Source organism: Lithobates pipiens, unplaced genomic scaffold (genome assembly GCF_037356315.1).
Source record: "Lithobates pipiens isolate NorthernLeopardFrog02 unplaced genomic scaffold, aLitPip1_a1.2 Scaffold_30, whole genome shotgun sequence".
Taxonomy (NCBI): domain Eukaryota; kingdom Metazoa; phylum Chordata; class Amphibia; order Anura; family Ranidae; genus Lithobates; species Lithobates pipiens.
Window position 1 is genome coordinate 5667632 of NW_027507791.1, and position 26931 is coordinate 5694562.

A 26931-nucleotide genomic window follows, 5' to 3' on the forward strand; every position below is an offset into this window, starting at 1 on the left:
ATGAAAATTCACATACAGTTTTGTCACAGCAAAAGATTTCAGTAATTATGATATAACTTACCTGCAAATAGGACTTTTGTACAGCTTCTAGCTCTTCGCCAAGAGGTACCACAAATTTCTCCAGCTGCCTTTCGTGGGAGTAAGGCTGAATGTCGGGAGATTCCTCCGATCTCAGTTCTATGTGGCCAATCAGCAGGTTGGACACAACTTGCTGCACAGACTGAACAACAAAACACTTTATTTAGAAAGACAAGGAACATTCTGCTCATTTTAACCTCTCTAGCTGGCAGGCTGACAACAAAGTCTCCTAACTTAGGCACGCCTTTAAATGCAGACATTAAGCCCCGGTTCACACTACCGACTTGTCAGTTCAAAGTCACATGACAAGTCGTGCCCCATTAACGGCAATGGAACTGTTCTAATTGGTGCGACTCAAGTCGCTCTGACTTAGAAAAAGGTTTCTGCGCTACATTGGTGCAACTTCAACACTGCTTGCATTGACTTCTATTAAAGAAATTGTATGGAAGCCGAGATGAAGCCCCGCTAGTGTGAACCAGGCATAAGGGGTTGATTTACTAAAACTGCAGCGTGAAAAAAATCGAATGCAGCTGTGTATAGTAGCCAATCAGCTTCTTACTTCAGTTTGTTCAATTAAGCTTTGACAAAAAGACTGGAAGCGACTGGTTTTCATTCAGGGTCGGACAAGATTTTGCAATCTCAAGTTTTAGTAAATCAACCCCTAAATATCTATCCAATCCTACCAATTTAACAGGATGATTTAACCTTTTTACCATTATTATTATTAAATAGCGCCAACAGTTTAGACAAAGCTTTACAATATAAAAGGGAGACAATACAATAAAACTTTTCTTTTAGTACTCGCCGATACCATTTACCAATATCCACCGCAACTGTTTTGGTTTTCACTTCCGCTGTCACCAATGGTACAAAGCATTCAAAAGTTGTTTACAAACAAACTAAATAGATTTGTTTTTTGCGCCTTTTCAATGTGAATTGTGTAAATATATGTTAATATATAGGTGTAAAAATATTCACTACCAAAAAAAAAAAAAAAAAAAAAAAAGTTTTCATTGTTTATAAAATAGACATGAAGAAAAAAAAATAAAAAATTATATATATATATATATATATATATATATATATATATATATATATATATATATATATATATATATATATATATATATATATATATATATATATATATATATATATAGCTAGCAGGAAAATAATCATTAAACAGAGGAGAATATGGACCTAATTAAGGCTGATTAGAGTAAATTAAGTGTTAAGTAGTTAAACAGAGGAAAATGTGTTCATCCCTTAGATATGCAGATGAAGAAAAGATACAAAAAGAAACAAATGTTTCTTTTAATTTTAGGATGAGCATTGTTGTTAATAAACATTGCCAGTCACTTTTTTTTTTTTTTGACAGCTCCAATTACTGGACTTCTTTAACACTTCAGCTGTCAACACTGACAGCTCAAAGAACCAAGCCTGAAAGTATCAGTTTCAGGTAGAGCTGCACAATTAATCGTCAAGAATCGTTATCGCAATCTTAACTAAAGTGTTTCACAATTCTTTCTATGCAAAGAATTCTTTCTGCTCTTCAGAAGCCACAGTCCTAAAAAGAAAGGAAGAGAAAAAAACTGGGCAGTCTGCCAAGAATCAAAACATTCTTTATCAGTTGAACTTAAGTATAAACATAGTAACAATTTGTCAATGGAATAGACTTTGTGCGTAATTGAAAAAAGTGTAACCACTTAAACGCTAAACCTTTTTCTGACATTTGTTGGTTTAAATATAATTTTTTCTTTTTTTTGCTATAAAATTACTTAGAACCCCCAAACATGCATATATATGGTGGTTGTTGCAATATTTTATGTCACACTATATTTGCGCAATGGTCTTTCAAATGACATTTAAAAATAAAAAAAATAAAAATTTGTTTAATGAATAAACAAAAATTTGAAAAAATGAACCAGTAAAGTTAGCCCATTTTTTTTCTTGTATAATGTGAAAGATTTTACGTTGTGAGAATTGTGATCTTTTTATTCTAAGCCAAAAAAAAATCATGATTCTCATTTTGGCCAGAATCGTGCAGCTCTAGTTTCAGGTATCGGTGCATTTGCACGAGTACAGATACTTGTGTAAATACCTGGTATTGGCACGATACCAGTATCAGTGCAACCCTAAATAGAATAGAAGAGGGTTAAGTGGGCCACGCACAGGAGAGCTTGCAATCTAAAGCCCCGTACACACGGGCATGTGCCGGTTCAAAAATAAATAAAAATCAATAAATGGCTGAAATTCTGCCCATGTGCAAGTTGGTCTGTCCATTAGGCCGGCTTCTGTCGGACATGCATGCTGAACACAAAAGCTCAGTGTGGGAGACCGCTGGACTAACCTTGCATAGTTGGTACAGCAGCTCCGACAGCAATTTTTACGCGTGTACCCAGCTTAAGGCGGTTGTAAATCGCTGGCTTTTTTTTTTTTGGAAACCTGCAAGGTTTAGGATCTGATTATTATGACCCAATTTTACCTACATCTCACAGTACATTAGCATAATCATTAAAGCTGCAGATATAATAAAGGAATAGGTAATGTACCAAATCATGAAACAAAACCAATAACGCCCAGAAAAGGAATGCAGGAACTAACAATTGTAGTATCCCTTTACATTGCCGGTCAGTGGAAAATGCCATCTTAAAATAATGGTCAATGGGGTGCCCCATTACATTTGTGGTCAATGGGAAAGTGTCAGTAGAAGACTAGAAATTATAGGAAAAGGTTTCCCTTAATAGGAGCAGAGGATAGGTGCCCCCTGCTGGTGATCAACAGGGGTATGCTCGCTTACATTTGTGATCAGTGGAAGGCTTTATGGAGTAACCCCGGGGTGGAACAAAAAACTCTGCCAGAGAAATGCTGGGACAATGTAATGACTGGGGTGTCAATCAAACATACCTTCCAATGGAAGCTGCTCTGGAATGGCCAAATTATTTGTGATATTAAAAAAAAAAAAAAAAAAAGAAGAAGAAGAAGGGTCCCATCCATTTGCATAGTCCCGGGGCATAAAACCCATTATCTCTATGGCTCCACCCACTTTCCTTAAACGAATAAGCCTCTTGCAGATTTAAAAATAAATAAATAAATGGGGTGGGGGAAAAAAAAAAAAAAAACACCCAAAAGGATGACCTATAAAATCTTTGTTTTTAAGATCTCTCAGCTCTGCTGAGCTTTACAGGTTTTAGAGGAGGGGGGCTTTTAGGATCCTTAAAAGGATAACTCTGGGGGGGAAAAAAATAAAAAAAAAATAAAAAAAAAAGCATATACAATTTCTACACAAGACATATTGTAATTTAATGCAATTAGAAATAACCCTTTCCTTTCTGCTGTAATTTTCTATAAAATGCAATATGGCTACTTGGAGGCATGGTGTACACAGATGGTATTCAGAGTGTCCACTTATAAATGTAATTTCCTGCTTGTGTGATTAGCGTACTGATTTTCTGAAGTGTGCACTAAGATGCAAGTTAAATTTAAAGCATCCCTGCAAAAAAAAAAAAAAAAAATTTTGGTGAGATACTCCCAATAGGAAATCACATCTAAAAGGGGATGCAGACACTGCCACTTTCCTCATTAGAGCCCTGCAAGGGCAGCAGCTGATTGATTATGAAATCACTCCCATGCATATTTGTTTTGCACATGGACACAAGACAAAAACCAAAGCCAAGGTAGGAATCTGCAACAAAGCTTGTTAAAACCCCTGCAATGTACATAGATTACTCAGAGGCAGGGTGGATATAACTCAATGATTTAAAAAAAAAAAAAAAAAAATTATATAAAAAATATATACTGTATTTATTGGCGTATAACGCTCACTTTTTCGCCATTGAAAAATCAGGCGCAAATAGCGTGTGTGTGTGTGTGTGTGTGTTATACGACGATACTTCACTTTTAGCTGCCTCGGCAGGGACGGGGGGGGGCGGGCGAGCGCCGTCAGATTACATACAGTGAGAATCTGTTTACTTGGCGGCCTCTGTAATAGGAAGTCCCGTATCCTGGGTAACCATTAGACCACTGTTCTGTCTATCATAGGAGATTCTCCCTGTATGTAATCTGTCGGCGCTTGTCCCACCCCTTTCCCTGTCCCCTCTAAGCTACAGACGGGCATCGATCAGACTGCACTGAGGCAATGATGAGGCTGTAGTTCCTTATTTAAAATTACATTAACCCCTTCCCGCGAGCGTACGCAGATGTGCGTACTCGGCTTCTGGGGGGTACATCGGGATGATGCCCGCACCTGCAGGCATCATCCCGGTAATGTTTTTTCAGCAGGCGATTGGCTATCCAGCCATAACAACCGATGCAGCTAAAAGCCGCTCGGCTGTTATGCCGTAGGAGCGGGAGGGGACGTCCCCCCTCCCGCCGCTGTTACCGGTGCTCCCGCTCGATCGGGAGCACAGATTCCATGTCCGCTGCCTCCGGCTGCTGGGGAGGAACTGGAACTAAGCCGCATTTCGGCTTCGTTCCAGTCTCCTCATAGTAAACACGGAAGCGACGTCACTTCCCATTTACTTGGCTGCCAATGGCGCCGGTTTTAAAAATATATACGGTATTCAGAATCGCCGTTTTCGGCGATCTGAATACATTGAAGTGTAAAGGAGGGATGGGGTTTTTTTTTTTTTTTTTTTTTTTTTTTTAAAACAAAATTTAGTCATTTTTAACCACTTCAGCCCCAGACCAATAAACACCTTAAAGCGGAGGTCCACCCTAAAGTGGACCTTCCGCTCATCGGAACCCTCCCCCCCTCCGGTGCCACAATCGGCACCTTTCAGGGGGGAGGGGGGTGCAGTTACCTGGATAATCCAGGTAACTGCACCCACTTCCGGGATAGCTCTCTGCGGAAAGAGGCGTAACGTACGCCCCTTTCCGCAAGTGCCCCGCTGCCTGCTGGGAAACACACAGATCCCAGAGGCAGCGGGGAGCGTCCTTATTGCGCAGCGCGATTCGCGCATGCGCAGTAGGGAACCGGGAAATGAAGCCGAAAGGCTCCATTTCCTAATTCCCATACCCAAGATGGCGGCGGCAGGACCCGACAGGCGACCTAGAGATCGGCTTCGGGTGCCGACATCGCGGGCGCGCTGGACAGGTAAGTGTCACTATTTTAAAAAGTCAGCAGCTGCAGTATTTGTAGCTGCTGGCTTTTAAAAAAAAAAAAAAACGGTGGACTCCCGCTTTAAGGACCAGAGGTCTTTTTCCAATTTTGCACTGCGCTGCTTTAACTGGTAATTGCGCGGTCATGCAATATTGCACCCAAACGAAATTTGCGTCCTTTTCTTCCCACAAATAGAGCTTTCTTTTGATGGTATTTGATTGCCTCTGCGATTTTTTTTTTTTTGCGATATAAATGGAAAAAGCGTGAAAATTTTGAAAAAAAAAAAAAAAAGATATTTTCTTCTTTTTGTTATAAGAAAAATCGAATAAACTAAATTTTAGTCATACATTGAGAGCAAAATGTATTCAGCCACATGTCTTTAGTAAAAAAAATGTCAATAAGCGTATATTTTTGGGTTTGCGCAAAAGTTATAGCGTCTACAAACTAGAGTACATTTTCTGGAATTTACACAGCTTTTAACTTATGACTGCCTATCTCATTTCTTGAGGTGCTAAAATGGCAGGGCAGTACAAACCCCCCCGAAATGACCCCATTTTGGAAAGTAGACACCCCAAGGAAATTGCTGAGGGGTATGTTGAGCCCATTGAATATTTATTTTTTTTGTCCCAAGGGATTGAATAATGACAAAAAAAAAAAAAAAAAATTTTTTTTACAAAAAGTTGTCACTAAATGATATATTGCTCACACATGCCATGGTTATATGTGGAATTGCACCCCAAAATATATTCCGCTACTTCTCCCGAGTATGGGGATACCACTTGTGTGGGGCTTTTTGGGAGTCTAGTTGCGCACGGCACCCCGAAAACCAATCACCACCTTCAGGATTTCTAAGGGTGCAAATTTTTGATTTAACTCCTCACTACCTATGACAGTTTCGAAGGCCATAAAATGCCAAAATAGCACAAAACCCCCCAAAATGACCCCATTTTGGAAAGAAGACACCCCAAGCCATTTACTGAGAGGCATGTTGAGTCCATGGAATATTTTATATTTTGCCACAAGTTGCGGGAATATTACAAACTTTTTTTTTTTTGCACAAAGTCGTCACTAAATGATATATTGCTCACACATGCTATGGGCATATGTGAAATGACACCCCAAAATACATTCTGCTGCTTCTCCTGAGTACGGGGATACCACATGTGTGGGACTTTTTGGGAGCCCAGCCGCGTACAGGACCCCGAAATCCAAGCACCGCCTTCAGGATTTCTAAGGGCATACATTTTTTATTTTACTCCTCACTACCTATCACAGTTTTGAAGGCCATAAAATGCCAAGATGGCACAAAACCCCCCCAAATGACCCCATTTTGGAAAGTAGACTCTGAAGTAGACTTCAGATTCTATACCACTACGGGAGGTGTATGCTTTGCGCGTGGGTGTTAGTGGTACTGGCACTAACCTAGCGCTGCCTGGGGCGACGCAGACCCTGACCCTAAAACCCAATTGATATCACCCGCCGGGTGATCAGGGGGTTAAACCTTTATTGGGTAATAAATGGTGGGTGCCCTGATGCTATAAAAAGCAAACTAACCAGAGTCACTCATAACACTTATACGGTGATCAGTGGTGAAAGGGTTAACTAGGGGCAATCAGGGGGTTCAAATTTTTATTAGGTAGTATATGGGGGTCCCTGGCGCTATATAAAAACCTGACGGGAACCTAAATAACTAACTGGCTAACCAGCATCACCAGTGACACTTATACTGTGATCGCTGGTGAAAGGGTTAACTAGGGGCAATCAGGGGGTTAAAACCATTATTGGGTAGTATATCGGGGTACCTAGCGCTATAAAAACCTAGCGGTGAACCTAAAAAAATAACTAGCTACCTAGCGACAGTAGCGACACTGATGCAGCGATCAGAAAAATGATCGCTTAGTGACACTGGCAAAAGGGGGTGAAAGGGTTAACTCTAGGGGCAATCAGGGGGTTAAATCTTTATTGGGGGGTGATAGGGGGCTACCCTGGACCTAACACTAACTGCCCTGACAGTTTTTACTTTTACAACTGACACTGAATGCATTGATCAGTAAAGAAATGATCAATGCAATCAGTGACACTGTGACTGGGGGGGGGGGGGGGGGTTGTGTGCCTGTGTGTGCCTACATGTCAGTGTAGTGTTGGTGCACACTTCCTTTTAGTTTTCTCCTCGTAGTCTGGTCAAAAAGACCGCCCGAGCCCCTTCCCCCAGCACGCGGTCGTCTAGGAAGCCGTCGGCCCCACGTGAGTTACCTTGAACGTTAAAGCTGACCAAGCGTATCACGCGTGAGAACCCCTTACAAGAGGACAGACCAGTCCTATACTGCACGAACTAGACTGCGGACTGGGATTACTCAGCCCAACAATCAGTTGACCTACCGTGCTGACCCGTCACCTGGTAAATACTCTCTTAATAACCTGATCAGTACAAAGTTAATTTATGACTGTTGACTATTCATGTTCTTGTTCCCACTACAAGTGAAAAACGAAAAAGGAACGACTGGAGTATTACGTATCAGCATTACCTGCAGCAAATGTTTATCCTCTGTTTATTTTCATTTTTTTTTCATTCTTTTACTGTATATCAAGCTGTAATACTCTATCTCCTATAAATAAAGATTGTTTATAAAAAAAAAAAAAAAAAGACCGCCCGAGGAGAATGACATCACTTCCTCCTTCCTGTGTAAACAATACACAGTGGGAGGAAGTTCGTCATTGGCCAGGAGCGATCGAGAGGGGGTGGCCAGAAACCAACGGCCATCCCCTCATCACGGATCGCTCCCGGAGGGAAACGGACCGCCGTATCCAGCGGGAGGGGGTCCGATCGGACCCCCCACCCGCTGGAAGGCAGGCACGTACATGTACGTGCTTGTGCCTGCCTGTGCCATTGTGATGACGTACATTGGCAATACGGCGGTCCTTAAGTGGTTAAAGTAAAGAAAAACATTTTTTTTTTAAAGCACCCGCCGTCCCCCGAGCTCGCGAAGCAAAGAAAATGCATACCGAAGTCGCGCCCGCATATGTAAACGGTGTTCAAATCACACATGTGAGGCATCGCCGCGATAGTCAGAGCGAGAGCAATAATTCTAGCACTAGACCTCCTCTGTAACGCTAACCTGGTAACCGTTTTTTTTTAATTCATGAAAGTGTCCCTTTTCCCAAAAAGTTGCGTTTAAAACACCGCTGCGCAAATACTGTGTGACATAAAATATTGCAACAATCTCCGTTTTATTCTCTAGAGTCTCTGCTAAATTATATATATATATATATATATATATATATATGTTTGGGGGTTCCAAGTAATTTTCTAGCAAAAAATATGGATTTTAACTTGTAAACACCAAAATTAGGCTTAGTCATGAAAGGGTATTATTTTTTTTACCTTAAAATGAATGTGCGTGTTATACGCCGAATATGAATAGATATAGAGAGAGAGATAGAGAGATAGAGAGATAGATAGAGAGATAGAGAGATATAGATAGAGAGATATAGATAGAGAGATATAGATAGAGAGATAGATAGAGAGATAGAGAGAGAGATAGAGAGAGAGATAGAGAGAGAGATAGAGAGAGAGAGAGATAGAGAGAGAGAGATAGAGAGAGAGATAGAGAGAGAGATAGAGAGAGAGATAGAGAGAGAGATAGATCTGTGATGTGTTCCAGAAGATTGCAGGGAGGGAGGGGGAGAGGAGAACTTCCACTCTGGGCCCTTTTTATATTCATACAAATCTTGTGTATCCCATCAATCACATTTCCTATGACAAGAGACATCAAGGCCATAACTTTTTCTATAGAGCATTCATAACCTGGGAGAAAAATTGGCAGTAATCCAGCATACAGCATCCTGCCGTTTCCTCACTATGACAGCCATGTGACTTGTAACGGATCACAGTTTGTGTAATGAACTTTATAAACTGCTTATCTAAATGACCTTAAGAACTTTACAATGTAACAGATACATCTACTGCCAATATGGAGCGATCGGTGTCTAAGAATCCAAGCCAAACGTCATTCCAAATAGGGCACAGCAAGACAAACTTACATCCGACTCCCATACTACTCTGCACCTACACTATCACAATCCTATTCTATGCTTTTGTATTATAAAGGTGTCGAATCACAATTTCGTCAGGCCTAGCTTAACCACCAGGCTTCTTTTTTAGCTGGTTTACAGCTTTTTTAGCTTTTTTTAACTTGTTTACTGAGTTAAACTTTTTTTTTTTTTGCTAGAAAATTACTTAGAACCCCCAAACATTATACTTTTTTTTTTCCAATACCATAGAAAATAAAATGGCGGTCGTTGCAATACTTTGTCACACCGTATTTGTGCAGCTGTCTTACAAGTGCATTTTTTTTTTTTTATAAAAAATAAAAAAAATAAAAATAAAAGTTAACCCAAAAGCATGACAGGACCTCTTAAATATGAGATCTGGAGTCAAAAAGACCTCAAACCTCATATTTACACTAAAATGCAAAATAAAAATAATTTTTTTTTAATCCTCATTTCAAAAAAAAAAAAAAAAAATTAATAATAATCTATCTAAAAATAGTTTTCCCTTTAAGACACACAAGACACATAACAATTTTGTTTATTCAGCATTAAATTAGGTTTAGTTGTGTAGCACAAGGCTGTATATTCTGCAATATTTACATTTTTGGTAAACTCATTCAATGAATCCAAGCTGAGATAACATGTACTGCAAATCTATGTACACTACAAACTGTATGGTTGAATCAGTTCTGATATCGCTGTTTTAGTAACCTGACAGCTTATTATTCTAAATAGGAAACCTTCATTTTGTTTTCAAATATTAACCAATTGACCACTGGGCACTTAAACCCCCCTTCCTAACCAGACCAATTTTCAGCTTTCGGTGCTCTTACATTTTGAATGACAATTACTCAGTCATGCAACACTGTACCTATATGAAAGGTTTGTCTTTTTTTCACACAAATAGAGCTTTCTTTTGGTGGGATTCAGCAGGGTACGAACGAGATATGGCAGGGATATGGATGGGATACAGCTCAGTACGCATGGGATACGGCCCAGTATGGCCTGTGGCGGGGGGTCTGTGGAGGAGTATTGCTCAGTATGGATGGCTGAGCATGGATTGATGGCAATATTCATCCAAGTATGGATGGCTGAGCATGGATTGATGGCAATATTCATCCAAGTATGGATGGCTGAGCATGGATGGATGAATATTGCTGAGTATGGATGGTTGAGCATGGATGGCTGGATGAGAATGACAGAGGGGTGGCTGAGCATGGATGGATGGATGAACATTGCCGAGTATGGATGGTTGAGAATGGATGGATGAACATTGCCGAGTATGGATGGCTGGATGAGAATGACAGAGGAGTGGCTGAGCATGGATGGATGGCCGAGCATGGATGAGTATGACAGAGGGATGGCTGGCTGGCTGGATGAGTAAGAGGGATGGCTAGATGAGGCTGCAATGGGCACAGATCAGCGCTGATGGCACTACAATCCAGCCTACAGCACTGCTGCGCCAGATCTCTCCCCTCTCCCTGTATCGATACAGAGAGGGGAGAGAGGAACCGGACACGACGCCAGTTTGTTTACAAGTGATTGCTCCATCATTTGACGGAGTGCTCACGTCAAGGATACTCCTGTGTGTGCGCCCCAGGGGGCGCATGGGAGCACATCAATGTACGCTCTCCCAGAGTTATCGAGCCGCACGGTAACCGTCATTCGGCTATGGCCCAGTTGTAAAGCGGTTAAAAGATTCTTACTATCAGCAAGAATGAGTGGTACAGCTTTGGTACAGGTAGTGCTGCATTTACCAAAGACAAAGCACGCTGCAAGTGCAGGTTCACTCATTTCCCCCAGCCCTTAGTGAATGTGGTGAAGCTTCTTTCCCACACAGAATCCAGGAACAGGCCTGAAACTCCCCCAGTCAATAGACTGCAGGACAGTAGAAGAGAAGCTTTGGAAAATACACATCTGCAACAGGGCCGGAGTTGTCACCTCATCTGGATATGGGATGGTGACTGAAGCCTCCAGGAGCTAGGTCTGTGTGTGGCTGAAGCCATCTGATAGCCATAAATGTATGTTTAGGTCATCTGTATCCTCCTTACACACAGAACAGCAGATAGTGAACTCTAAAACCAGGTAAGAAAACATTGTAAATAACTGATGGTATGTGATGACATTGATGCTAGCATCGCCTCTTAGACCCAAGATGAAGATTTTGGACATGGCAAATGAGAGAGTAATAAAAACAAAAAAAAATAATAATAAATCGAATGGCCAGATAATATCTGCCTTTCCCACCAGTGGCATCCAGTGCACACAGAGAAAGAGGATATTACAAAGTTACAGTATATGGCCAGATCAATCTATCTCACCACAAAACCAGTTAGAAATTCATTAGATTTCTTGGACCACTGTGGCTAGGGCTGCAGTGATAATAGAATATATAGCTTGCCATACAATAGACATTTCTCAAAAAAAATAATTATATAGATTCCTCCATCCTTGCTAAATTGCATGGATGGAGATCGCCGCCCCCCCCCCCCCCCCCCCGCCAGGTATTGTACAGCTGGGGCCAAAAGTTTTGAGAATGGTACACATATACATTTTCACAAAGTCTGCTGCCTCAGTGTTTAGAACGGCAATTTGCATATACTCCAGAATGTTATGAAGAGCGATCAGATGAATTGCAAAGTCCCTCTGCCATGAAAATGAACTTAGGCGCATAAAAACCATTTCAACCCTGCCACAAAAAGGACGAGCTGACATGCCAGTGATTCTCTTGTTAACCCGGGTGTCAGTGTTGACGAGTACAAGGCTAGAAATTACTCTGTAGGGCTGATCCAGTTAGAACAACAGACTGGAAGCTTTAAAAAGGAGGGTGGTGCTTGAAATCATTGTTCTTCCTCTGTTAATCATGGTTACCTGCAAGGAAACACGTGCAGTCATGATTGCTTTGTAAAAAAGGGGGATTTACAGGCAAGGATATTGCTGCTACTAAGATTGCACCTAAATCTACCATTTATTGGATCATCAAGGAGGGGGTTCAACTGTTGTGAATAAGGCTTCAGGGCACCCAAGAAAGTCCAGCAAGCACCAGGACCGTGTCCTACAGTTGATTCAGCTGTGGGATCGGGGCATCATCAGTGCAGAGCTTGCTCAGGAATGGCAGCAGGCAGGTGTGAGGGCATCTACAGGCATAGTGAAGAAAAGACATTTGGAGGACGGCCTTGTATCAAGAAGGGCAGCAAAGAAGCCTCTTCTCTCCAGGAAAAACATCATGGACAGACTGATATTCTGCAAAAGGTACAGGGATTGGACTACTAAGGACTGGGGTAAAGTAATTTTCTCTGATGAATTTCCGATTGTTTGGGGCATCCGGAAAAAAACAGTCCTGTGTCATGCCAACAGTAAAACATCCTGAGACCATTCATGTGTGGGGGTTGCTCCTCAGCCAAGGGAGCGAGCACACATTTACAATCATGAAGAACACAGCCATGAATAAAGAATGGTACAAAAAACATCCTCAGAGAGCAACTTCTCCCAATCTTCCAAGAACAGTTTGGTGAGGAACAATACCTTTTCCAGCAAGATAGCATAAGGCAAAAGTGATAACCAAGCGGTTTGGTGAACAAAAAAACAACATTTTGGGTCCATGGTCAGGAAACTCCCCAGACCTTAATCCCATTGAGAACTTGTGGTCAATTCTCTAGAGGTGGGTGAATAAAAACCTCCCCCACAAATTCTGACCAACTCCAAGCATTGATTATACAAGAATGGGCTGCCAGCAGTCAGGATGTGGCCCAGAAGTTGATTGAAAGCATGCCAGGGAGAATTGCCAAGGTCTTGAGAGAGAGAGAAAAAAGAAAAAGAAAAGGGTCAACACTGCAAATATTGACTCATTCCAGTAACCCATTGTGATTGCCAATAAAAGCCTTGGACTTTTATGAAATGCTTGCAATTATACTTCAGTATACCATAGTAACATCTGACAAAAGAAGACTATAAAAAATAAATACACCGAAGCATCAGGCTTGTGAAAATGAATATGTGCGTCAGTCTCAAAACTTTTGCTGGGCCTGTCTTCTGACAGTCACAGCACCTGCGACTGTCAACACCCATACAGCACCTGTATCTGACTGGATGCACACACCGTTATAGTTTTCCAACTCCTTAAATTTTTCAATCCAGTAAGAAAGGGCTGGAATGTCCGTCAAGTTTATATTGCCTGCCTAGAACCATTTTGTTGAGATTTTCCCCCTCACTTCCTGTCCCAATGACTGGTGCCATGAGGACAAAAAGCAGTGAGAGGTCTCGGCAACCTGAGATAGAAATAAACCTCGACAGAGCTTCTAGCCCTCTCCCGCCATAACAAAAAGCTATAAAAAAAAAAAAAAAAAAAAAAAAAAAAAAAAAGATAAAAAATAATAATTATACATGAAAATAAATTTTGCTGGCTTACCTTTGTATCGCTGCCTGGAGTGGCACTAAGCGCCAAAATGCGAAACTGCCTATTATAATTGCTCAGTTCCCGAACAACCTGGATAAGGAGGGAAATACAAAATTATGCAATGCAGACTTGAACAATTCTGAAGCAAGGGACCTTAACTTTTAAGAACACAATGTTAAAATCTACTTCACTAAACAGAAGTCTGAGAATCTACAGGGAACAAAGGAAATAAAAACAGGGAGGTAAAAAGGCACACAGATCTAATTTCCACAAGGAGGCAAGGCCGTGTCTTATGCCGCGTACACATAACCGGACTTTTTGACAGCAAAGGTCCGCCGAAACAAGTCCGTCAAACAATTCGATCATGTGTGGGCTCCATTGAGCCTTTGCTTGCCAAAAATCTGGCGGACTTAACAAATAGAACGGGTTTTACATTTTCCCACTGGAACTCCGCCAGACCGAGAAATCCGTTCGTGTGTATGCTAGTCTGGACAAAAACCAACGCTAGGGCAGCTATTGGCTACTGGCTATGAACTTGCTTATTCTAGTCCGGTCGTACATCATCACGTACGAATCTGTCAGACTTTGGTGCGATTGTGTGTGGCCGTTCATTCGGAAAGTCCGTCGGAACTTCACCGAAATTCCGTCGGACCTAGTCCCTCGAAAAGTCCAGTCGTGTGTACGCGGCATGAGAGAGTTTTTTGGTTTCATCCCTCATCTCCATAACTGGAACGAGTTAAAAGTCATAAAAACATAAAACCACAAAAAAGGTCTGCTTTAAATCACAAAGTTATAGCCCACCTAAGGAACGATATTTCACATTATACCCATATTTAGGGTGTAACATGAAACATGGTCACATTACCCAACATGCTTCCATCTCCCACACATACCTGAATAGCAAGGTACTTATCCGTGGAGCATCCTCTAGTTTGAATTTGAACAGTGGTGTGTGGCTCCACCTGAATTATCCATTTACAGATCCAAGTGAATGGAAATTCTCCAAGTCGCACTGGTGTATATGCATGGGTCTTGTCAATCTCCAGTGGCCAATCCAAGATGGTGGAGGACCCAGCACTAAAGCCCCATACACACTATTTGTTTTTCTGCTGAGTTTTTCCTTCAGATTTACCAAAACCATGTAGTGCAAGGGCCTGATTGCATACAAATTGAAACTCCTAAGGTTTGACCTCTTACTGTATTTATTGGTGTAGAACACTCACTTTTTCACACTGAAAATCAGGCGCAAGTAGTGTGTGCGTGTTATACGCCGATACTGCAATTAGGGCTGCCTAGGAGGGAACGGGACAAGAGCTGTCAGATTACATACAGCGAGAATTTCCTGTTTACTCAGCGGCCTCAGGAGTCCCTTCTCCTGGGCCGGCATTAAGCCCCATACACACTATCAGTTTTTCTGCTGAGTTTTTCCTTTAGATTTACCAAAACCAAATAATATGAGGTCAAACCTTAGTAATTTCAATTTGTATGCAATCAGGCAGGCCCTTGCACTACATGGTTTTGGTAAATCTGAAGGAAAAAGTCAGCAGAAAATCTGATAGTGTGTATGGGGCTTTAGACCAGTGTTCTGTCTATCATATAACTTTGTATTAAAGAGACTGCTGAGTAAACCAGAGATTTGCGCTGTATTTAATCTGACGGCGCTCGTCCTGCCCCAATCCCTGTCCCCTTCAAGGCAGCAGTAATCTGAGGTGAGGCTGCAGATGGGCACTGATCAGGCTGCAATGATGAGCAATTGTGAGGCTACAGATGGGCATTGATTAGGCTGCATTGATGGGCAATTGGTGAGGCTGTAGATGGGCAATTGGTGAGGCTGTAGATGGGCAATTGGTGAGGCTGTAGATGGGCAATTGGTGAGGCTGTAGATGGGCAATTGGTGAGGCTGTAGATGGGCAATTGGTGAGGCTGTAGATGGGCAATTGGTGAGGCTGTAGATGGGCAATTGGTGAGGCTGTAGATGGGCAATTGGTGAGGCTGTAGATGGGCAATTGGTGAGGCTGTAGATGGGCAATTGGTGAGGCTGTAGATGGGCAATTGGTGAGGCTGTAGATGGGCAATTGGTGAGGCTGTAGATGGGCAATTGGTGAGGCTGTAGATGGGCAATTGGTGAGGCTGTAGATGGGCAATTGGTGAGGCTGTAGATGGGCAATTGGTGAGGCTGTAGATGGGCAATTGGTGAGGCTGTAGATGGGCAATTGGTGAGGCTGTAGATGGGCAATTGGTGAGGCTGTAGATGGGCAATTGGTGAGGCTGTAGATGGGCAATTGGTGAGGCTGTAGATGGGCAATTGGTGAGGCTGTAGATGGGCAATTGGTGAGGCTGTAGATGGGCATTGGTGAGGCTGTAGATGGGCATTGGTGAGGCTGTAGATGGGCATTGGTGAGGCTGTAGATGGGCATTGGTGAGGCTGTAGATGGGCATTGGTGAGGCTGCATTGATTGGTAAATGGTTTTGGTAAATCTGAAGGAAAAACTCAGCAGAAAAACTGATGGGGTGTATGGGGCTTTAGAAGTCAGGAAAAAGAGAACTGTGCCAGCAAAGGGTAAGGAAGCTGGGGGGGGGGGGGTTTGTAGACTTTAAAGCGGAACTTTAACCAAAAGAGTGGGGGAGCGTGGACCTGGTTTTGACAGGTACCAGCTCCCTCTCAGATGGCCTAGGTCAGCGATGGCGATCCTTGGCATCCCAGATGTTTTGAAACTACATTTCCCCATCGTACTCATGCCCTCTGCAATGTAGTTGAGTATTGTGGGAAATGTAGTTCCAAAACATCTGGGGTGCCAGGGTTCGCCATCACTGACTTAGGTGATCCGAGCGGAAGTTTGCCCCTCTCTCCCCCTGTGCCCACAGCATTCTGGGATGTGTTTTACAGGACCCAGAAAGCTGCAGAGCAATTCGCAAAGCATAGCGGGGCTCACGCATGCACAGTGGGAAGCCAGCGGTAAGGCTGTAGGGAATCACAGTCAGCTTCCCACACTAAACCCTGGATCCTTGGACATGTATGTCCTTTTATTAAAGGCAGGTCCTAGCACTGGGCGGCTGGTGGGCATATCGAGCAGCTCTTGTGTCACTGATGGAAGTGATATAGGCCTGGTGTTCTCAACAAAATGCCAGGTCCTAAACAATTACAGCGAATGCACACCACAAAACGTTCAAAGCTGCCAGAGCTTTCGGAACACAATGAATTACACATGAAATAAATGTGGGGAATTTTGGATGCTTTGCGAGGTGAACATGTGAAATCATTGTTAAGAGCCCAACACTAGGTTTACTGCGTGTTTAAATAGTTTAGTTTGGGTCAAGGTGGCCCAAGCAAATTATTTCCAGGATTTATTAGTTGAGTCTGCTGGGCATGCAGAAGAAATTTAAAGTGGAACTTTACCCATAACAACGTGATAAAAAAAAAAAAAAAAAAAAAATTAAATATATATATTAATTAATAATGATGTTCTTTAGCAGGGAACATACATTCCACATTAATAATTATGGCACCAAAATCAACGTGCGCTGTTAATTGCCTCCAACAATGCTCCCATTTTTTCTTGCTGGAGGCTGCAGTTTTCTGAAGCTCAGAGCCCCTGAACAGCAGTAAATCATAAAGCAGAACTAAACCCATTGATTTAATGCAGGGGTCTCAAACTGTTGGCCCTTCAGCTGTTGCTAAACTACAAGTCCCATCATGCCTATGCTTGTGGGAGTCATGCTTGTAACTGTCAGCCTCACAACACCTCATGGGACTTGTAGTTTCACAACAGCTGGAGGGCCGCCAGTTTGAGACCCCTGATAATGGTTTAATAAAAAAGTCACAGTCCTGGAATGCTGGGATTGCTGTCACCTTTAGTTGTGTCCTCAATCAAGCCGTCCAATGGCTGGTGTCATAATGGATCACATGTGCAGCACCATGGCAGTTGCAGAACAAATAGAAGCAGCTTCCTTGGCTGTAAAGGATAGGAGGGTTTAATTCTGCTTTAAAGTGGTTCTAAAGCAGTGTCTCAAACTGACGGCCCTCCAGCTACAAGTCCCATCATGCCTCTGCCTGTGGGAGTCATGCTTATTACTTTCAGCCTTGCAATGCCTCATGGGACTTGTAGTTTCACAACAGCTGGAGGACCACCAGTTTGAGACCCCTGTTCTAAAGGAAGGAGGCTTTTTATTTGAATGCATTCTATGCATTAAGATATAAAAAACCTTGGTGTTCAGCAACCCCCCTTTAGCCCCTCTAATAGAGAGAGAGGGGGTGAGGCCCAGATTTGGCTCCCTTGTCTGAATGGACACACAGAGCAGCAGCTTGCTGTGGGGGCACTGGGCAGAAGGGAGGGGCCAAAAGCGCAGACGTGAGACCCGAGAAAAGGAGGATCAGGGCTGCTCTGTGCAAAACTGTTACACAGAGCAGGTAATTAAAATTATTATTATTTAAAGGTACTTACAAAGCGCCGTCAATTTACGCAGCCCTTTACATTCACATCGGCCCCTACCCTCAAGGGGCTTACAATCTAAGATCTCTAACATACACATATTAGGGCCAATTTAGACAGAAGCCAATTAACCTACCAGCATGTCTTTGGAGTGTGGGAGGAAACTGGAGTACCCAAAGGAAACCCACACAGGCACAGGGAGAACATGAAAACTCCAGGCAGGTAGTGTCGTGGTTGGGATTCAAACCAGCGGCCTATTATACTGCTTCCCACTACACCATTAGTATAACATGTTTGTAATTTCTAACCACTTCAGCCCCGAGGAGGGAGGGAGAGAGAGGGAGACACATACATATACTAGAGAATAAAATGGTGGTCATTGCAATACTTTGTCCGTATTTGCGCAACGATCTTACAAGCGCACTTTTTTTGAAAAAACAAAAACACTTTTTTAAATAAAAACATTTTTTTAAAAAGGCAAAACAGTAAAGTTAACCTCCCTTTTTTATATTATGTAAGATAATGTTACGCCAAGTAAATTGATACCCAACATGTCATGCTTCTAAATTGTGCCCGCTCCTGTAATGGTGACAAACTTTTACCCTTAAATATGTCCACAGGCAAGGTTTAAAAAAATTCTACAGGTTACCAGTTTTCAATTACAGAGGGAGTCTAGGGCTAGAATTATTGCTCTCGCTTTCTCATTTATTTTACTTTACATTTTTTATTTTGACACAGTTTAAAAAAAAATAAAAAATACATTTTGTGTCACTTTTATTCCTAAAACAAGGAATGTACTCTCTCATTGGCTCACTGACTTGACTTGATTGATAGCAGCCAATCAGGAGGGAGAGTACCAGACAGCTTAGTGCAACTCTCGTGCAACTTTGCTGGATCAAGACGGGGCTCAGGTAAGTATTAGACCGCGTACACACGAGAGGATTGTCCGTCCAACTTAGTCCGCTGAAACGTGTTTCAGCGGACAATCCGCTCGTGTGTGGGCTTCAGTGGACTTTTTCAGCGGACAGTCTGGCGTACTAAGTCTTTCGGAATTTCCGTAATATTGTCCGTCCAAACTTGGTTTCAGCGGACAGTCCGCTCGTGAGTAGGCTAGTTCGACGGACTAAGTATGGCGCATGCTCAGAAAGGATTTACACGGCCAAAGGTTGCATTGCAGTGTATTGGACGTCGAATTTCTATTCCCGTCGTACGTGCCGTACACGTCATCGCGCAAGCTTTCAGCGGACTGTCTGTTCGTCGTGTGTGGTCAAGTCCGCTCATTCAAAAGTAGGACGGACTGTCTGTCGGATTGTCTGACAGACTTAGTTGGACGGATAGTCCGCCCGTGTGTACGCGGCCTTAGAGGGGCTGATGGACACTGAAGGTTTTCTATCTTAATGCATAGAATGTATCAAGATAAAACCTTCTGCCCTTATACCACTTTAACCTCTTGCCGACTGCTCACAGTAGATCTAATGCAAGCAAGCGGGTGAGCGGCACAGCTACGCACTGCAACACACCCAAACGTCGCAGTGTGCTTCCTGTATTGGCGTAGTGCAAGCGAGCTCCCCCTGCTAACCTGGTGCTGTGATTGGACACAGCAAAAGCTTGGCAGCAGATTTCAGTCAATGATGTCGGCTGAAACCTGCTGATTAGCTGTGTCCAATCACAGCACAGAATTCTGTGTTTGGCCTTTTCTTTTATATAATAAAAAAATAAAACACAACTGTGTAGATCAAATACCACCAAAAGAAAGCTCTATTTATGTGAACAAAAAAATATATAAATATAAATCTAATTTGCATAGAGCATTGCAGGACTGCACAAATGTAAAGTAGCACAGTTGTGAATAGCAAAAAATGGCCTGGTCATTCAGGAGGTAAAACTTTCCAGTAATCAAGTGGTTAAACCTGGCTCCATCTGACTTACCTGGCAATACGCATGATTGCCCAGAGCCTTGTGAGCTTCGTCTATGACCAGACACTTGATATCGGCAGCAGAGCAAGCACCTCGGGTGAGATCATTCACCATAATCTGTGGGGTCAGGAAAAAGAGCCTGTGGGCGTGCCACATGTCCTTGCGATTCTGCGCTTGAGTATTACCTGTGAACAATTAAACACTTAGAGGAATCACCTGATGAAAATGCATATATATATAAACAATAATGAAAAGTAAAGCAAATAGCTTTGATAAAAGAAAAAAAATGCACACTTTGAGAATAGTTGGACGACACTTGGCTAGAACAAGAACTGCAAAGCTATTGCAGTAACTTAAGGCTTCATGTAGACGGGACGTTTCTCAACCTCTCCTGAACGCTGGAACATCACAACTAGTAATCCACCTTTAACCACTTGCCGACCAGCAGAATAGCATGGCTGGGCGAAACGACGTTACGTCACTTCACCCAGTGGCCACTAGGGGCGCGATGACTGCCGGGCTCCCATGATCGCTTGTGACACACCGAGAACCAGGATCTGTGTGTGTAAACGAATCGTGTGTTCATACATAGACAGTTGCCTCCCCCCTTCAGGTAGAACACAGAGAGGGAACAAACACACTTAACCGCTTGATCGCCCCCCCCCCCCCCAGTGTTAACCCCTTCCCTGCCAGTGTGATCGGGAGCTATGATCAGTGAAGTGTCATTTGTAGCCACTCCCCCTAACAGTTAGAGTCATTTCCCAGGACACACTTAACCCCTCCCTAGCCCCCTAGTAGTTAACCCCTTCACTGCCAGTGTCCTTTTTACAGTAATCAGTGCATTTTATAGCACTGATCGCTGTATAAATGCCAATGGTCCCAAATATGTGTCAAAAGTGTCCACCATAATGTCGCAGAGAAGAAAAAGAAAAAAGGAAGAAGAAGAAGGAAGAAGAAGAAGGAAGAAGAAGGAAGAAGAAGGAAGAAGAAGGAAGAAGAAGAAGGAAGAAGAAGAAGGAAGAAGAAGAAGGAAGAAGAAGAAGGAAGAAAGAAGAAGGAAGAAAGAAGAAGGAAGAAAGAAGAAAGAAGAAAGAAGAAAGAAGAAGGAAGAAAGAAGAAGAAGAAAAAGAAGAAGCTATAATCTAGCCCCTATTTTGTAGATGCTTTTGTGCAAACCAAACAATATACACTTATTGTGATTTATTTTTTTACCAAAAATATGTAGAAGAATACATATCAGCCTAAACTGGGGAAAAAAAAGGGGATATTTATTTAATTTTTTAAAAATAAATAACTATAAAAAAACCCACGCAATATTTTGTACTTTTTGCCATTTCAAAATTGTAATTTTTTTTTTTGTTTATAGCGCAAATAAAAACCGCAGAGATGAAAAGATCAAATATTTACCAAAAGAATGCTCTATTTTGTTTGGGTACAGCGTTGCACGATTGTGCACTTGTCAGTTAAAGTGACGCAGTGCCGATTCGCAAAAAATGGCCTGGTCATTCAGCAGCCAAATCATCCGGGGCTGAAGCAGTTAAAAACTCATGTTTACATTGAGGAGCATTTACTAAAGATAACCTCAGGAGACCCTCCCAAATTATTAGAAATCACTAAACTTTTTTTTTTTTTTATTATTGTTATTATTTTTATTTTTTTTAACTATTTCAGCCATTCTGTGAGAACAGTATGGGGGTTATTTACTAAAGGAAAATCCACTTTGCACTGAAAGTGCACTTGGAAGTAAAGTTGCTGTAGATCAGAGGGGGACATGCAAGAAAAATGAAAAAACAGAATTTTAGCTTGCACATGATTGGATGATAAAATCAGCAGAGCTTCCCCTCATTTCAGATCTACCCCTCAGATTTACAGCGACTGCACTTCCAAGTGCACTTGCAGTACAAAGTGGATTTGCCTTTTGTAAATAACCCCCAATGAGTAGCAGCTGAGAAAGCAGTGTGGGGGGACAGTCTGGGAAGAGACAGTTGTATGAATCTCATTAGCTGGAAAACTTTATAATGTTGGGTCATAGAGAATGGAAACAGCCAGACATTAGGGTCTCAAGCTCAATGTGGGGGTCATCAGGTTAAATTCTCAATGGTTGACGGGTGAATGAAATTCCTATTCAACTTCAGCGTCAAGTAATGCAAGTCGTGTATTATACAGCATAATTGGCTGAAGAGGGGAAGATCACATGGTATATCAAGCTTGCATACAGTGATAATTGAGTTTTTGGTGTGTTTTTAGCATTTTCCAGGCTCGAAAGTAATAGTTAAAATGTTTCCCTTAAAAACGCTACTAGACGAAAAACGCACCTAAAACGTGGGTAGGCGCATTTTTTTGGAGTCCAAAAAAAAGCCTCTAAAAATTCTGCCTAGAAACAACTATAAACCACCCGGTGTACATGTTAGCCCCTGTACACACGGTCGGAGACTTCGACAACCAAATCCGTCGGATTTTGTCCGTCGGATCTTGTCCGAAACTGTTGCATACACACGGTCGGACTAAGTTGTCGAAAAATCCGATCATTCAGAACGTGATGACGTAATTTCGTTACGATGGGACTACATTCAGGCTAGTAGCCAATAGCTTTGATGTAGGAATTTGATCTGAGCATGCGTGGCACTTGGTCCGATCAAAATTCTCTACACATGATCGGAGTATGTCCGATCGAACCAGTTGGTCGGAAAATATTTCCAACAAGTTGGAAAATTGAGTCCGACGGAATCAGTCCGATGCATACCACACACAGTCGGATTATCCGACAACATGGTCCGATAGGACACATTCCGACGGATTCTCCGACCGTGTGTACAAGGGCTTAGAGCTGCACAATTAAATTGTCAAGAATCGTTATCGCGATCTTGACTAAAGCGTTTCACAAATTCTTTCTAAGCAAAGAATTCTCTCTGCTCTTCTGAAGCCACAGCCACCAAAAGAAGAGAAGAGAAAAACTGGGCAGCCTGCCAAGAATCAAAACATTCTTTATCAGTTGAATGCAAGTATAAATATTGTAACAAATTTCCAATAGAATAGACCTGTGTGTGTAAGTAAAAAAAATTTGAACCACTTAAAGAGGAGGGCCAGCTTTAAAAAAAATTTTTTTTAAAAGTCAACAGCTGCAAACACTGTAGCTGCTGACTTTTAATAAGCAGACTTACCTGTCCAGGGTGCCCGCGATGTCGGCCGCCCGAGGCTGACCCGTCCCTTGGCTCTCAGGTCCCGGCGCTGCCATTCTATCTAAGGGAAACAGGCCGTGGAGCCTTGCGGCTTCACTGCCCGTTTCCTACTGCGCATGCGCGAGTCACGCAGCGCTTTGTGAATGGGGCGCGCTGTGTTCTGGGACACACAGTTCCCAGAACACAGCGCGACCCATTACCCAGAAGACACCGCACGGAGGAGAGAAGACAGAACTTCACCGCGGAGGAGGAAGCCACTGTCCTGGACATACCGGGGGCCCGGGAGGAAGGGAGGGCCCCACCAGGACCCCAACACCAGGTCACCGCCGCCTAAAGCTCAAAGGCTGGCTCCTTCACGGGCTCCTAGCCCCCCACATTACCAATGTGGATCCCCGACCTCCTCTGCACACTCCGGGGGTCTCACAGCTTTCTCCCCACGAGAAGGAGGGGGACAGAATCGGCCATCTCCCCCGGCTCCTATATCCAAGTGGGCAGGGATGTGGGACTCTCCCCTCTGAGCCCGCTTCCCCCACACATGCCGACGGGCCCGTGGGTCCCGGGCCCCTGCCACCCCACCTCCACCCAGATCGGGGAGACCCTGGGGAGTCATGTCCCCCACCTCTACACCCACAGTGGCAATTATATTTGCAAGCAATACCCACTAAAGAGGATTTTAAGCAATTGATTGAAGACGTCAAATCCACGTGCAGAGAGGAAATGCAAATGCTCCACTCTGGCCTCAAGCATCTTTCGGACCGGGCGGAGATGGCCAAGAAGGAGATTCAGGAGACCAAGATAGCGGTCCACAGGACCCAAACACAAGGGGCTGAACACCATCTGTTACTGAGAGATATGCAACGTCATGTGGAGGACTTGGATAACAGAGGGTGCAGGCACAACATAAGAGTGCGGGGGATCCTGGAGGCTGATGGCCCGGAGGACACACAGATTATCCTGCAGGAAGTATTTAACACTCTCCTAGAGGAACCCACCACCAAGTTTATCAAGATGGACAGAGCCCATAGGGCCCTGCGCCCAAAAAATGCTAACTCCGGCCCCAGAGACATCATCTGTAGAGTTAACTCGTTTCACCTTAAAGAGGACATCATGAGGCAGGCCCGCCTGGCCCGGGTGGTGACCTTCCGGGATGTTCCACTGCAACTTTTTCCGGACCTCTCCTGGATCACCCTGCAAAAACGCAGACTCCTCCAGCCGTTGCTCCGTACCTTGCAAGAAGCCAACATTCCCTATCGTTGGGGGTTTCCCCATTTAGCCTCACCACCAAACATCAAGGCAAATCAGCCTCCCTGCGGTACCCAGAAGATCTACATGCCTTCTGTAAGGATTTGGGCGTCCGCCCTCCCCAGCTCCCCGATTGGGACCTTGTGGCTACCCAGCTTACACCACCAACGCTGCGGCAGAAGGTTCCATCTCGACAACGACCCAGAAACCGGGGATGCGCCCAAAAAGTCTAATCGACAAGGACCTGGCTGACATATCTAGCCCCAATTTTTTCTTTGGGTTTATTTTTCTTATTTGTTGACCCCCTCCGCCCTTGTGGCCGTCCGGTGGACTAGTGTCTGGATGTTACATTGCTGCTGGTCCCCGTTGTTTCCATTCCCCCCACCCCCCCGGTGCCTTATCATTAACTTCCTGCTCTTAGGCTGGCATTTGGGAGATTCGAGAGAGTGGGTTCCCCCTCGCTCTCACAACCCCCACTCCTTCCCGAGTACACAAGTGGTGTACCTGGGGCCCTAGGCTCCTTTTTGCACTTATTGTTACAATTAATATTTTTTCAGTTCTCTTCAGTCCACACTCACTTATCCATCTCTTGGTGCCGAATGAGGAGAACTGGACTCCCATGCGGCCGCCCGGCCCAGGCCTTGAGCGCTGGGTCCGGTGGCACCCTGGGAATCCGTGTAGACCCGAGTGATTTGCCCACTCAGGGTTGAGTAATGCTGTATGTCTGGTTCTGTTACAGATCCATGTTTGCTTTAAGATTTCTCTCTTGCTGCTCTAATATTTTCTTCTCTCTCTCCCTTCCTCTCCCCCCCCCCCCCTCTCCTCTTCCCTTTGTCGCCGTTTCGCAGTCTGTAGGTTACGGAGACGTAGTTGTTGGGTCCTTCCGATGGGGCAAGCGCATTCCTGGTTCCTGGCGGTCATCACTGGACGTCACTATCGGGTAAGATTCCGTTTACACATCCACCCCCCCCCCCCCCCCCCACATGACCTGACTGATGGCTAAGATCCTATCCCTGAATGTCCATGGCTTAAATTCAAACAGGAAACGGCATCTGGTGCTATAGGAATTTAGACAGTCAGGGGCTGACATTATCCTCATCCAGGAGACGCATTTTGATAAAGGGGGATCCTTTGCCTTCGCCTCCAGACACTTTCTGCTCACTTATTTATCCTCGGGGTCCCATAAGAGAGCAGGGGTGGCTATCCTGATCCGACATGGAGCGCCGTTTACTTATATTGACCACTATAGCAACAGTCGGGGGGGCTTCCTGATACTTAAAGTGGTTGTAAACCCTTACAAACCACTTTGACCTACAGGTAAGCCTAGATTAAGGCTTACCTGTAGGTCCAAGAAATATCTCCTAAACCTATATGGTTTAGGAGATATTTGCCCGAAGACAGGCACCGCTGTCCACAGAGCATGCGCCGTAGACAACGGCGTGCAGGCGCACTGAGCGTGGCATCGTCATGCATCAAATGACAGCGGCGGAGCTGCGAGACCCCACCGAGAAGATGGATGCGCCGGACTACAGGGGACAGAGGTGACTTTGCTGGCTCCTGTGTCAGGTAAGTGACGCATAGTAGTCCATTATGCTTTGCCTTTGCAGGGAATGAAAGAGTAAGTAAACCCATCAGGGTTTTCTTCCTCTTTAAAGGTGCGTGGCAATCTCAACCGATTACCCTGTGCAATCTGTATGCTCCAAATGTCCATCAGCATAGCTTTCTCTCTAGAGTCTTATCACGTCTCTTCAAAGCCGATCATGGCTATCTGGTGATGGGCGGAGACTTTAACCTAGCTCACTCGGCTGCGGCGGACCGCCTAGTCGTGACAACCCGTACGCCTTCGATCAAAGCCCTCAGGGATTCAAAACTCTTTCGGCAACTTACCCGACGTTATGCACTCTTCAATGCCTGGCGGGCTCTCCACCCGGGGGTCGGCAATATACGTATTACTCAGCCCCCCACCAGATGCACTCCCGCATCGACTACTTCTTTACTAATAACACTACACTGAGAGCAACACACAGTGCCCTTATCCTACCGATCTCATGGTCGGATCATGCCCCGATCATGCTTACCCTGGACCTAGGCTCTCCTGTAGTTCGGCCGTATAATTGGAAACTGAACACCTTCCACCTACAACACCTTCCCTCCCAATCGGAATTAGTTTAGACTTTGAACCACTATTTTACAGAAAATACGACCCCAGACGTTACCCTCCCCACCCCGTGGGAGGCCCACAAGGCAGTCATACGAGGTAAATGCATGGCACTTTCATCAGCCATGAAGAGGGACATCGCGGCCACCAAATTAAACACAGAGAGGGAGCTCAGACAGTTATAACAGAAACTACAAACATCTCCGTCCCTGCAACTCCTCAGAAAAATCATAAACCTACGTATGGCGCTCTGTGACTTGGCACTCCGCCGGGTAGAAAAAGCTCTTCTTCAGATAAAATAGACATACTATGACAGGGGCAATAAAGCGCACTCCCTCTTAGCAAGGAAACTTAGGCCGCGTACACACGGGCGGACTGTT

At 43.8% G+C, this 26931-nt stretch overlaps 1 protein-coding gene across 1 annotated transcript in view; it reads right to left on the bottom strand.

Annotated features, from left to right (window-relative positions):
• Nucleotides 1-26931, bottom strand: part of FANCM (FA complementation group M) — a 305773-nt gene that overhangs the window by 264835 nt on the left and 14007 nt on the right. The window contains exons 2-4 of the mRNA XM_077463555.1: nucleotides 19985-20157; nucleotides 13638-13715; nucleotides 62-220 (exon numbers count right to left, since the gene is read on the bottom strand). Coding sequence (XP_077319681.1) covers nucleotides 62-220; nucleotides 13638-13715; nucleotides 19985-20157 — 410 coding nt within the window. The remainder of the gene's footprint in view (nucleotides 1-61; nucleotides 221-13637; nucleotides 13716-19984; nucleotides 20158-26931) is intronic.